General features: G+C 37.2%; 2 protein-coding genes and 1 long non-coding RNA gene across 4 annotated transcripts; 1 reads left to right on the top strand and 2 right to left on the bottom strand.

The window, feature by feature from the left end:
• Positions 1 to 211: 211 nt before the first annotated feature.
• Positions 212 to 1858, top strand: LOC141596701 (bifunctional protein FolD 4, chloroplastic; the record flags this gene model as incomplete). Its single annotated transcript, XM_074416934.1, is given in 3 exon segments — positions 212 to 446; positions 590 to 757; positions 1425 to 1858. Coding segments are annotated over 3 exon segments (558 nt in total). The 3' UTR covers positions 1596 to 1858.
• Positions 1859 to 1894: 36 nt separating this feature from the next.
• Positions 1895 to 9926, bottom strand: LOC141596700 (NAD-dependent malic enzyme 59 kDa isoform, mitochondrial-like). 2 transcript variants are annotated; one of them, XM_074416932.1, is made up of 20 exons: positions 9653 to 9926; positions 9354 to 9513; positions 8420 to 8516; positions 7694 to 7812; positions 7456 to 7623; positions 6501 to 6629; positions 6319 to 6379; positions 5779 to 5882; positions 5623 to 5706; positions 5349 to 5455; positions 5155 to 5257; positions 4719 to 4826; positions 4504 to 4569; positions 4059 to 4131; positions 3876 to 3962; positions 3705 to 3759; positions 3532 to 3603; positions 3119 to 3181; positions 2687 to 2801; positions 1895 to 2281 (listed from the first exon to the last, which is right to left on the bottom strand). In XM_074416932.1, the coding sequence occupies exons 2-20, from the start codon at positions 9501 to 9503 to the stop codon at positions 2213 to 2215; spliced, it is 1830 nt and encodes a 609-aa protein (XP_074273033.1). In that variant the 5' UTR covers positions 9504 to 9513; positions 9653 to 9926; the 3' UTR covers positions 1895 to 2212. The 2 variants fall into 2 exon arrangements, with proteins under 2 accessions (XP_074273033.1, XP_074273034.1); XM_074416933.1 differs by having other exon boundaries at positions 9599 to 9671.
• Positions 9927 to 10821: 895 nt separating this feature from the next.
• LOC141596699 (uncharacterized) lies at positions 10822 to 13438 on the bottom strand. The gene is made up of 3 exons (XR_012522559.1): positions 13327 to 13438; positions 12977 to 13157; positions 10822 to 11158 (listed from the first exon to the last, which is right to left on the bottom strand). It is a non-coding gene; the product is annotated as an uncharacterized LOC141596699 (long non-coding RNA).
• Positions 13439 to 13805: the final 367 nt, after the last annotated feature.

Genomic DNA, 13805 nt, shown 5'->3' with positions numbered 1-13805 from the left:
GAGATTAGTTCATTAATGTTCTGATTAGTGTGAATGAAGTAATGAACTACATCTAACTTGGTACTGGTGAGAGTGTATAAGCTTTATATGGGTGTTTAATCGTTTATTTTCCTTGCTCTTTTCTTCTCTCGAACCATATCTTTACTGATGCTACTCCATCTCATTGTTATCTGTTTGGGTGATGAAAAACTATCTCTTGTCCTTCGCAGCATATTAATGAGGAGAAAATGTTAAATGCTGTCGGCATTGAAAAAGACGTTGATGGGTTTCACCCTTTGAATATTGGTCGCCTTGCAATGAGAGGCAGAGATCCTTTGTTTGTCCCGTGTACCCCAAAGGGATGCATAGAGTTACTGCATAGATATGGTGTTCAAATAAAGGGAAAGAAGGCAGTTGTGATTGGTCGAAGTAACATCGTGGGGATGCCAGCTGCTCTACTGCTTCAAGTAAGTTCACTTCCCAGTTGTGCGCATTCTTCTCTTTGCGTATGCTTTTAGATCCCTGAATATTTTTTTTTTGCCTGGACTCTCTTTTATATTCCATTGATTAATTCTTCTAGTTTGATTTCCAAATGACCTTATCTTTGTAGAGGGAAGATGCTACTGTAACTATTGTTCACTCTAGAACAAAAAATCCTGAAGCCATCACGAAAGAAGCGGACATTATTATCTCGGCTGTTGGACAAGCTAACATGGTTCGGGGTAGCTGGATTAAACCTGGCGCCGTCATCATTGATGTTGGGATCAACCCAGTCGATGTAAGCTGATTTCTATTATATTTCTCCGTAATAATCTCTCTATAATGTCGCTGTTAGACGTGTAGACAGTATTGTGGTTTCCTTAGGGTGTGTTTGGATTGAGAGATTTGGAGGGAAAAGAAAGGGAGGGAGAGTATGGGATTTAAAATCCCTTGTTTGGATAGCAAATGAGGGAAATGGAGGGGGAGAGATTTGGAGGGATCCAATTTCCCTCCTCCAAGCCTAATCAAAATCTCTCCACAATAGGCAAGATTTATAGAGAAATAATTTACCTTATAGGAGGGAAATTGAGGGATTCATTTTCTCTCCCCTCCAAATCCTTCTACCTTCATTTTGCTAACCAAACAATGGATTTCTCATCCTTCCAATTCCCTCCCCTCCCTTTCTTTCCAAATCCCTCAATCCAAACACAACCTTAATGTCTTTGAAATTCTTAATAATGAAGCCATTGTAGCAGATAAACAGTAACATCCAACGAAACTAAGATGAAAATGTCGTAAACAGGTTTAAATACAAAAAATTCACAGGGACTCGGGAGTCGTAAATCACAGTACATGTACTGCTTTTGTCCCAAAAAGAAGTGAATTGTATTTGTATTTTGAGATATAACAAATCACAACGTGCCTTGATTTTTCATCACATTTCCTGATTATTTTATGCGCAACAGGATCCAGACAGCCCTCGAGGATATCGACTAGTTGGGGATGTATGTTACGAGGAGGCTGTTAAGGTTGCTTCTGCTATCACGCCAGTTCCGGGAGGCGTAGGCCCAATGACAATCGCCATGCTTCTTTCAAATACTCTTAGCTCTGCTCAAAGGCTCCACAACTTTCAATGACTAACAAGCTGTTGATTGAGTTTTGCTTTAAGAAATATCTACAACATTTCTATTAACATTTCGAAGAAAAGGAGGTTTCCTTCCTACGCATGTCTGTCCTATGTAAACACTAATTTATATAGGGTTTAGGAATAGCGTGATGCTTTAAACAATTTTTATGAGATGGGAGTTAACAATACCAATACTCAGCACAATTCGCCTTGTGTAAGATAATTGTGATTTGTGAACATGTTTTCGATGAAGTCATGTTAACAACATACCAATACTCTCCCCATTGGTCTTGTGTAAGACAAATGTATGAACACAACATGGTTACTATCGCGATCAGACGAAGTTCATACTGCACTGATGCCTCAGCGAAAAATTCATTCTGGGCATTAACCCAACTAAACATATGTAATCATATAAGAAGCTATTTCATTCTACAAACCAGGTATAATAGGATATTAACAAATAGTTTTCACAACTGAAATATATCGTCGACAGAAAGCACAACTTATAAATGGATGGATTCTACAATTCGGCTTTGCATTCTTTAACAATCTGTTTTCAGTAGTATTTTCTCCCACCTGCGTGTGACACAATTTGGTGCTTTCTGCCAGCAATCGACCGATATCTCATTCATGAACAAGAGGGCTATATACAGGAAACCACATGTTGCGCTTCACATATTCCACACTCTCCTCCTGCAATTGATACTCATATCAGTCAATCAACACGAGTTTCAAGGGGAGAATCCTTTTTTTTTTCCAGTTTGTAATCTCTCATAAAACTGGAATCTAGAATCTAATGTGCGCATCATCCACCACTCCAAGTTCTTGTTTTCATGAACATCAAAACTGGTTTCCAGTTATCCTACCTCACATGAGTCCCACGACACTTTGATACTTCGATTTAGGCAGAAAATAAATCCTTTTTCAAATTTATAACATGGATATTTCAGGAAATATCAGAACATTGATGACTAGACACTTGGCATATTCCCAGTCTTTATCACATGAACCTCTTCATGGCCATACCACGTAAAGAGATGAAAACACATGCGAGAAACACCGGATAAGCCAAAATTGTGAAATCAATGAGGATTTTACCTTTGACATACACTTGAGCTCTTTTGGCCCCACTTCACCATGACCTTCAGCTAGGTCTTCAAGGGCAGCTTCTCGCAATACAGCAGCTGCAACTTCTGCCGTAATATCTCGTATGCTGGATTCAAGTAAAACAATTGTGGTTATTTGTTATCTTTCCAAACATACCGCTCATAACAAAAGTCTCATAGAGAACATAAAGTCTACTTTTCCCATGTAAATCGAATAGAAAAGCAGAAGTTGAGGTGCAGTATAACTTTATTTATCCAATATAATTTATAGTTTTTGGAAAATAATGAAAGAAAAGTCCACCACTTCCTATTAAAACTATACAGTATTAGCCTTCATGAATTCACAAGCCCTTGTTTGGAAACATTTTCTTTTTTGGGAAGGGTGAAAAGAAGAGGCGGAAGAGTTGTGTGTTAAGGAACTAACCTGGCAACTGAAGGAAACAAAATGCCACTCTGGATTTCATCATCTGTTATGTATGAAGCGAGACTGCAGATAAAACAGCTTTAAATAAGAAACTCTTGACTGAATTTCAGTTAAAACCATCTTGTATATATGAGAAAACAAAATAGCTAATAGCAGGTTTACAAGCCATAATGTTGTAACTTGTAATCGCAATACAGATGGCAATCTTGTATGACCAAGATATGGGCCTAACATGGATTTGATGCCTAAGGACAAGCCAAGCCTACGCTTTTGAAAATGCATTTTGCATACCCACTTCTGTTGCAGGGTTTGGACCGGACAGATCTGATGGCCATCCCGCCCATGAACAACTCTAAGTCAAGTATACAGAGAGAACACTCCGGTACGAAAAAACATGGAAAATAGTTTTTTACCATTCTGCAGCTGCTTGCAGCATGTCATCAGTGATCAACCGAGCCCCTGATAGCAGAGCTCCCAACCCAATCCTGATACATGAGAAAACTTCGTATTTTTAAATTGCTTGAATTAAGCTCTAAGGTTGGAAATAGATACCATCAGCAACTTGAGCTGAAAAGAAGTCACACACCCAGGAAAAAGATACATGTTATTCGCTTGATTCACATGACCTACTTTTCCATTTCCTGCAAAACCATTATCAAATTAGTATTCAAGCTATTTTTGGCACTAGTTCATAGACACAGGCCAACAAGTCCAATCAAATATTCTAATAGGCTTTGAGATGGCTAATTATATGTACCAAGATCAACATTCTGGAAAGGACTTCCACTTGCGAACACAATGTTTTCTCCAGCATGTTTAAAGGCGTCAGCGGGAGTGCATTCGGCTGCTCAAGAAGAAATTTCAGGAAGAACGTTATAAACGAGTAGTTAGACATGGAAAAAAAATTCAGAGGTTTACAAGTCTCAGAACAAAATCAAACCATTCAGTGTAGGGTTTGACATGGCAAAGATAGCAGGTCTAGGGCTGTCTGATTCTCGCATAGCTTTAAGTACCTGTGTCATAGGTAATGAAGAGGTTAATGACAAGTAAGCTAAAAAAGGAAGAGGACGAGGATGAGAACACACAAAATTATTCATATTCTGAATCATGCAGAGCATCCATGACATTAATGCATCTGGACTAGCAGTGGTACAATAGAAAGTTATATGACAGACTGAATTTCTTTTAAGCATGAAAGATACATATGAAGTATACATCGATGCTCTAAGACTGTTTGTAGGCAGCTCAAAATTAATCCTAGTTTTTGAAATTGTTTGTCACCAGCATAGTTGGCACAAAATAATTATGAAGCATTTCAGGACGTACATCTCAAAAGTACAAATATTCTATATGGCAACAAAACTATGAGTTCATGGTCATCTCACCTCTTCATTGAAGATACCCCCAACTCCAGATAAACCGAGAAGCACATCTGGCTTGACATTCCTAACCTGAACAACTGAAGGAACTAAGATTAAAAAATTCAAGGGACTTGTAACATGAATAGGGTCTTAGTTTCAGATAGTCTTATGTGCAATGCAAGAAAGAAACACAATGAATTATGATTTAAAGCATGGTCCAGAAAAAGCAAAAATTTTACCACTTCAGCAAGATCTGCTCCCTCCCTGAGCCCATCATGTTCTCCAGGACATCTAGCAAATAATTCAGCAGCTGGATCTAAATTTTTTCTCTCTTTAGTAATGAGCCCCTACATTCACATTGAGTTGATGTCAAATGGAATCTATAAAAATGAGCAATCAAGGCATCCAGCAGTGGACGCCAATACCGGTGTAACGCGCAAAAATGTTTGGGGAAAAAAACAGCACCCAAGAGAAAAGGACTAACATCAATTATGTCAAGAGTCCAAACACCAGTCAAGACTCCATCAACAAAAGGGAAATATTGTCTACTTTCAACATTAGTCAATGAAAAGAGTACACAAATCACATGCATGCAATGAGACAGGTCCTAATATAATTATATAACACAATGCTATTATCGAAAGCATAGAGGCACAGAGCCCAAGTAAAACATACGTCTTTGTCGATCAGGTAAAACTGATGTTTGTCTTGTATGCCATTTGCCCCAGCCATCCTGGTAACAGCCCAAACTGCCATGTTTAGAACACCAATCCCTGCACTGAAAATCATCTTGTTGAAATCAGTTTTTTTGGCCATACGTATAAAGAAAGAGACCAAGCAACAAAACAAATTAAAAGCACTGATCAAACCTGCCAGCTCCAACCACAACTATTTTCTGTTTCACGAAGTCAGTCAATGGCCGACCCTGTGCTCTGACAGCACCTAACAGTCCAGCCAAGGCAACACCAGCAGTTCCCTGTACAATAAGAGATAACTAAATGTACATACATTTTAACTGGAAAACATCTCAACTATATAATTACAGCCCCAGCCAGCGGATGTTAGTACTCATGTCTACAAACAGGCATGTCATTTAGATAACACTAGACACAAAATTTAATAATGAACAGCACCAAAACTCACCTGAATGTCATCATTAAACATGCAACACCTTTTACGATATCTTTCCAACGTTTCAAATGCCCACTTCATTTGGAAGTCCTCAAACTGGCCACACATTCATCAGTAAGTTACAGGAATGAAAGTGAATGCGCTGCAGTATAATCTAAGAAAACGAACCTGCACTATAGCTTTGGGCCAACGTGTATGAACAGCTTCCATAAACTCATCTACTATAGCAATATATTCATCACCTTCAAGTCTAGGTTGCCTGAGTCCCAAATCTGCATACATAAAAAGGAAAGTAAATAGTTAATGCACAGAAAAGCGAAATACAGAGAGTTAATATACATGGACAGATAATTCTTGATCATAATACCCCAATCTACGGGCAATGGAGAAGACTATAGGCTTGCAAATCAACAGTGGACATAATGATTAGTCATTGCAAAATTTAATATAATATATCTTTGATCAAATTTAAACATTAGGATATAACTATATAGCGCATTATTTAAAAGCAGTCGTCTATAGCTTAGTAAGATGGGTCAGATGTAGTAACGACATAGCCGTATTATCTAAAATACAGGTGCCATTTATAGAAATCACCAAGCAAAAGGTACAATCGACTGGTAATGCATTCCAGAAATCGTCTACAGTACATATAGAAGAGCTTAGCGCAGAATCTAGTGTCTATCACGGCATCACACTAGTACTTACACAGTCGATCTTCAAGAAGCTTATGGTTGTTAGTACCAACATCAAGCATCACAGGTAGTACCTGAAAACATATATAAAGAAAAAAGATAAGCAGATTAAAACATATATTAAATATTAATATGTTTATCAAGGATAAGAAATGACAAGTTCAGTACAAGATACAATTTATTTCAGAGTATTACCCGCTGTGGGTTCATCCCTGCCGCAGCAACATACACATCAAGCTTTCCGATAGGAATGCCGATTCCTTGTACTCCAAGGTCACCCAAGCCAAGAATGCGGCTACCATCTGTGACAACTATCATATCAACCTGCATAACAAGTGAGGAATAAGCATGCGTTCTTGACAAAGAGAGTGTCCTATCCTATTCGGTAATTCCTAATTCAGGAAGAAGAAGAACCAATTATAATGTACATCATACTCAGGAGGAACAAATGGCAAGGGAAAAGGGGTTGGTAAATTCTGGTTCTACAAAAGTATTCCAAGGTTGTGAGACCCATTTGGGGAAAAACAAAACAGTATCTCCATAGATGATGACAGATAATCTGACCAAAGATAAACTTAAGTTATCCAGCAACCTCAAAAACAAGACTTCACTTCCTATTGCGAAGAGATACTGAAACAAATGATTTGGGATAGGACGATAAGTTGACGTGAATCATCATCTAAAACCATCAGCAGGGGGAAAAAACACCAAATTGCCAAAGGCACCATCCTCGAAACGAAGTATCTTGAAAAAAGGAAACACTATTGACAGCTTATGTAAATGTTTTATGTCTGTTAAAGCAAGATAATACCCTATTATATTGTAGCCGTAATTCTGACTCAGAAAAAAGCAGCAGTATTTTGATGCAATTCTCGATGAAATTTTATTATTGGTTATACAGAAACAACCTTTAGTTTCCTTCAACCTAAGGGCAATAACCTCCTTAACCCGCAATTTGTGGGAGCCCTTAAGGCACTAGGCTAATGTTGTTAAACCAAGCTACTAAGTAGTTAAAAAAATGCAGCGATCAACTAAATTTACCTCAAAACTAAAAGAAAAGGTACTGATAAACCAGCTATATTTTCTTCCAATCTTAATAATCAAGCGAGTTAAACAAAAAGGTAACAGAAACCGGGAATTCAACGCATACATGTTGAGCTGGCCAATTATAAATCATGGACATCATCTCTCCTTTATCCTTGGCGCTGAAATACATTCCACGTGGACGTCTGAACAAGCCAGAGTAATTTTGACACACCAGCCCGACAGTTGGAGTATATATAATAGGAGCGAAGTCTTTGACATTATCAATAAGGACCTGAACAGAATGACCAAACAGTCTCAGACCAAAGCTTTTCATTATATATTGAAGAAATCATGGACCTTACTCTGTAGTATAATGTCTCATTCCTATCGTGCAATCTATTCAGGATCCTCCATTTCGCCAAAGCTACAGAACTTTCTGGTTGACCCTGAGTATTTCTCTCCAATGATCGATATGACTCCACTGCACCCAATAGAGAAGACCATTTAAATAATTGTAATCATTCTAAGTAGACATTTATTTATGACAGTTAACAGCTCAAGAAATTCGTTAAAACTTCAACACCTCTAACTGATCAAGAAAAATGTTAGGCACCATCAAAACTCTGTTTACCCTCACACAAGCGAAGAATTCATGTCCGAACCAAGAAAATGAAAAAAAGTAACGGGGTTATTCAATCAGAAGTCAGGAGTGAAGAGTTAAAGACACATGCATTGACAATATTGAGGTTATCTTATACTCCATACAAGTCTCTAATAGTATCAAGCAACAAGACTTGCAGACTCTTCCACATTGCAACAGCTAAAACAAAAGAGGAAGATAATTAGATTCCACCTCTGATTTACTCAAGCTTTGAGTCCTATTGCCAAAATTACTAGAATTGTGTAAGCTATGTTGTGTGTCGCGTGTCAACATTCAGCTACTCCGACGTGTCACACTTCTTTCTAGACAAAAAGCTCCAAAAATAGAGTATCCAATACTTCGACATTTGGAGTTTGGAGCACATAGTTTGTGTAGGCGAGAAACAATAAGAGATGGTACATGTAGAAATGAAAGAAAGGAAACCCACTGAAACGGTCATATTGCTGCTCAAACGATACAATGCGAGGTGGCAAGAGACCACGAAGGCCAAGTCGATCTCTTTCCGTCAATGGGAAGCCAGTGTCCTGAAAAATAAAGATTCAAACCACAAAATGACCGATGATAAGATTCCTTTCATAGACAACAAACACTACGCTAAACAGAATTGCTGGTACTAATCAACTCCTAAAGTCCTAAACCCTGCAAAAATACTAGAATTCTTGTATAAAACCGTTAAGACACAATTGTCATTGTAAAACTATGTGTTACTTTACTTATTTACCCACCACTAAAATAACTTCCATCAACTACAATGTATGGGTGAGAAGGACATCAAAGTATTTTGTAGACGGTTTTACATGAAACTTACTCACAAAAATATACTTACGAAAAATCCACAGGTAATAACTCTTCTTTTAAATTGCACATAATCGCAATTAGAGAAGGACCAATTACAAAATGACAAAACAAAACCCGTGTAAATGATCAAATTACTCATCAAATTCATTCTTAAAATAACATTTCCAGCAATCATTCCAATTCATTTCCAGAACTCATCAAAACTCTCGAGTCTGAACTGAATTCCAAAATTTATAAGGCAAAATTTATCCAATAGCCAATCATTAACCCAACGGTCATCCTATTTTTATTTCCAAACCACTAATATTCTTTCTAAATCGCTACTTCCATCACTCAATAACATTTCCAGCAATCATTCCAATCCATATCCAGCATAATACGTCGCCACATCTTACAAAAACACATTCTCGAACACGAATTCGACATTGCATATTTGCATACCTGATCAAAGCATTCTACATATACATAACTACTAACTAGCAAATTCCGCTATCAAATTGCCAAGTACAGAATGATAAATAAATAAATAAATAAATCGTTGATGAAGATAGATAATAGTAAACCTTATTACACCAAGGATCGTGAAGAATATCAGCACCACGCTTATGAACAATACAAGGACCAGGGATCGCTGCTGCCGCGGCCGCTGCCGAAATCGAAAAATGCCGCGATCGACGAAGATTCGACGCCGCAGATCGCGTTACTCTCCACATTCTTCAAATCCTGTATACAATAATTTCATGATTAGAAAATAATCAGTGACATCTTAGAGCATAATTTAAAATTAAAAAGAAATTAAAAAATATACAGTAGTAGAAATGAATGATGAAGAAGACGAGAGACATGAAGTTGAGGAAATTACAGTGTAGTGAGTTGAACAAAGAGAAGAGAATGCGATAATTCAGCAAGAATCGCGTGTTTTGTCGCCGCGTATTCATCACTCGGCTTTATATATAGTCCACCAAAAGTTGAATAAAACCCGTTCGGTTCAGTTTTTCATTTCAGAAATATTAAAATCATACGACTATATATTTCACTCTTATTGTTTAGCTCGGAAAAATTCAGATTTTATAAATTTGAATCAGTTTTAATCATCAGAAAATGAAATAAAAAAAAATTCAGTTTTAATCAGTTTTAATAAATTCAGATTCTATAAATTTTATGTTCTAAATATACGCTTTTCTTTATTGCAAAACACAACAACAACAACAGAGCCTTAATCCCAAAATGATTTGGGGTTGGCTAACCTGAATCATCTTTTCGAACCGTCCATGGGTGAACGCACACCTCAAAATGCGAATAAAAAAAGATTGAATGTCTTAATTCTTGATACGAGTTCAGAAATTTAAAATAAATGTCAAAGCAAAGATCTCATATATACCTTAAATTTAAAAAGAAAAAATTACCGCTTTTTGAACCTAGTCATAGGTCTTATGACCAGTCAAAGTTTACTCGGTTTTGATCGACCGTAACTCCCAGCTACGGGTTCTAAAAGTAGTGAATTTTTTTTTCAAGCTAAAGATCTCATAAAGATGATCAAAGTAAAGAGGGTTGTTTAATTTCCGGGTGAGAATTTGTGTTTTATCAGTTACACACTCATCTCACCATAATAATCCTCGGTTGAAGACTGAAAATCTTGAGGCCAAGTTATTATACCCGCGGAAATATTGTTCCCGATTGTGAATATATGGTGGCTGACTGGCTGTAGATGTTGGCCAAATATTGACCCAAAAGTTATGGAAATGATCTGATGTCTCACATTGATTTCCTCCATATCTGTATATACTTGCATTGTTGCACATAGAACTCTGACTTCGAGAGTATACTCCACGAATGAATACAGGGTCGAATATATCAGGCACTGGCAGCAGGCAGAGGATCAATAGAAAAATGAATATTTCAGCTCAACTGCATGTTGTTTTGAGAAATTGGGGAGCAGGATTACATAACGTCAGACACCATATTTATTTCTGACTCTCAGTCTACTCGAATTCAAATCTCAGAGCCTTATGCTTAAATGGAGAAAGATAATGAAAGAAGCCAGGGGAATTTGGTTCGCGTGTATGTGGTTAGAGTAAACAACCAGTTCAAAGACTGGTATAACAGACGGCAAACGTCAATGTAGCAGAAATTTGCACCAGATACAATCTACAAAAACAATAATCCATTCAATTTCAACTTATTGCGCGGCAGCTGCGGGGAAAAATACATAGTCGCGGAGAAAGATGTCTACAGCTCCAAGATGAAGACATAAAAAACCTTGACAGTACATAATCGACATATAGAGGCAGCTCTAGTATTCTTTGTTCCCAAAATTCTTGCACCACATTTGAGAAGGAATAGGGCGAACAGGTTCGTGAGGTCGTTGCTGCAAAAAGCAAAATCAGAGATCAGCACTTAACGACATAGATGTAAGAAAGAAACTCATTTTATTGACAACAAACCAGATGTTTAACAAATTAATGATGTAAATGGTATCATTTAGAAACATTCGGAGGGCAACTGTTTACAAATGTGCCACTCATCTGGATACACAGACCAGAATCTCATCAAACAAATAAACTTGGCTTTTATTTGTCAATATCCACATTGCGATTACAGAATACAATATCTGGGCAATGAAAACTGGCATTGAAAAGAAGAATGACAGCCAACAAGATTTCTAATAAAGGATACGAGCTATATTGTTTCCCATTTAGAACCATTTGCCAGTTTTTTGTGAGCGAATGTCATTTACCATCATAAAATGATATAACACCAAAGTCCAAACACAAGACTGCATTAGGCTAACAGCTGCCACAATGCCTTCTTGCTTCTGTAGTTGGCCTTGCCTGCTTTGTGTGGAATCCCTTAAATCCCATAAACTATTTTTTAAAACAATACTGCACAATCATGCAAGTGCAGTAAGCCAGTAACCTTTAGCAGTTCCACCCATAAACTATTCCGAACATCCACCGTTAGGAGAGTTTTAACCCCTACTTTATTTCCATTACAACTACCAATCACCCCCCCTCCCCCCTCCAACTCTCCAAGCCTTCAATTCACCTATTTTCTCTACAGTAAGGCCATCTTACACAAAAGTTGTGTAAATCGAATCTATTAAAACAAGTACCTTGAACCCTTTAATGAGAAATTAGTTATATTAAAAACGATTCGTTTTACTAACTACTTTTGTAAGGCCGCCTTACACAAGAATTTGTATTTTTCTCTATTTCAAACCTCTTTTTCTGGATGACATTCAAAACCTCTTAAAAAGACGATGATTGAACCCTCATCTTAGGTACCCCAGTACCAACCCCCACCTGAAATCCACTCCCTTATTTCCATCGTCAAGACGAGAAATCAATTTCAGCCACAAAACAAGGGAATATGAAACCAATACAACTACTTAATTCCTTACCAATCTCCACAGCCATTATATCTCCGCTTCCTTCACTACTCCCCTTCTTCCTTCCAAAATTTGTTAATTCACCCATTCCCACTATTTCAATACATCTTTCAAAAAGATATTTTAGACCCTCATCCAGGAGAACCAGCTAACATTCACTTCCTACTAGTACTTGCTATCTTGGCAGCAAGTGTATTGATTTTGACCAACAAAACTTGGTAAAATGCCATGATCACAAATCACAACCAACCAGCTGATCGAACCAGATAACTAACCATTAACCTGATACACTCAGACAAGTGAATCAATTTCGACAACAAAACTCAGCCAAAATGCCATTTTGCATAATTAATCATCACACATTCAAAAACCCACTTTTTAATAAAATGAAATCAACATAATAAAGTAAATCAATTCCGCCAACAAAACTCAGTAAAATTCCACTTATCGCACCCAAATGACCCCATCGCATAGCTAATCACCACCGATGTTACTTTGATTCTTCTTATACTCTCGCGTACCTTGACACTCGGACATGGTATGACAGTTGGACACCTCGTATTAAGCCAAAATATGGCTGAGTTCGACACTTGGACACATACCCGTGTCAGATCCTTCCTAACGAGTCCGAGTAACACAGATCATCAAACATTCAAAACCACACTTTGTGATTAAATGAAATCAACAAAAGATAAGTAAACCAATTTCGACAATAAAACTCGGTAAAATGCAATTTATCACAACTAAACAATCCCATTACAGTGAATTAAAATCAACATAATGAGAAACCAAGAATACCTCAAGTTGCGCAGATTTAACTGCAATTGGAACACAAACAAGAAAAATGCCAATAAGGGCAAAAGCAGTATTCCGACGCCAATGTTTAGGCCTACAGTTGGGCCCACCTGACATACTCCATACCTTGCTCCTAAAATCTCCTCCTCCTTCTACATGTCCTCCACCCATTTTTGCTGTTTCCCTAATTCAATTGCACAATTGACAAACAATTGATTCAATTAAATCTCTCGTAAAAAGAATCCCTAACTTTAATCAGGGAATGAGGGCGGGATAGGGGAAATCAGGAACCCTAATTTGATTATACAGAAGAAATGCAGATGATTGGGAATTGATTGAAAGGGATTAATTACCTGGTGAATGTATGATGAGAGAAAATTAATCAACCGTTTGATTCGAGAGATTGTTTGTGTTATGTTAAAATGGTGTGTTTTGTGAGGTAGACTTCACATAACTAAACCGGTTCGATTTTTTTTTTTTTTTTTTTTTTCGAATTTTTTGTAAGAAAACTAGATTGTTTGGGATAGCAGTAAGCTATTTCATCCTTTCGAATGAGTGAGTTAACTTGAACTGTTGAAGCCACTGACTTTCAAACCACCTCGAAAGAGTTAAACATTCATGTCCAATAGAAGCCATAAAGTCAGCAACTTTGTCGGTTTCACGAAAGTAAAGTTTAATTATCATTTCATCGAAAAAATGAAGGTTTAACTTCACATCGTTGATAATACTAGATATTTCCCAAGAAATTTGCCAAGCACTACGAATTGAATTAATAATACATAAATTATCACCTTTTACGATTAACTTTGAAATTCCTAAGTATTTAGCTCCT

This window comes from Silene latifolia, chromosome 8, assembly GCF_048544455.1.
Source record: "Silene latifolia isolate original U9 population chromosome 8, ASM4854445v1, whole genome shotgun sequence".
Classification (NCBI taxonomy): Eukaryota; Viridiplantae; Streptophyta; class Magnoliopsida; order Caryophyllales; family Caryophyllaceae; genus Silene; species Silene latifolia.
This window is presented reverse-complemented; position numbering and strand designations above follow the sequence as displayed.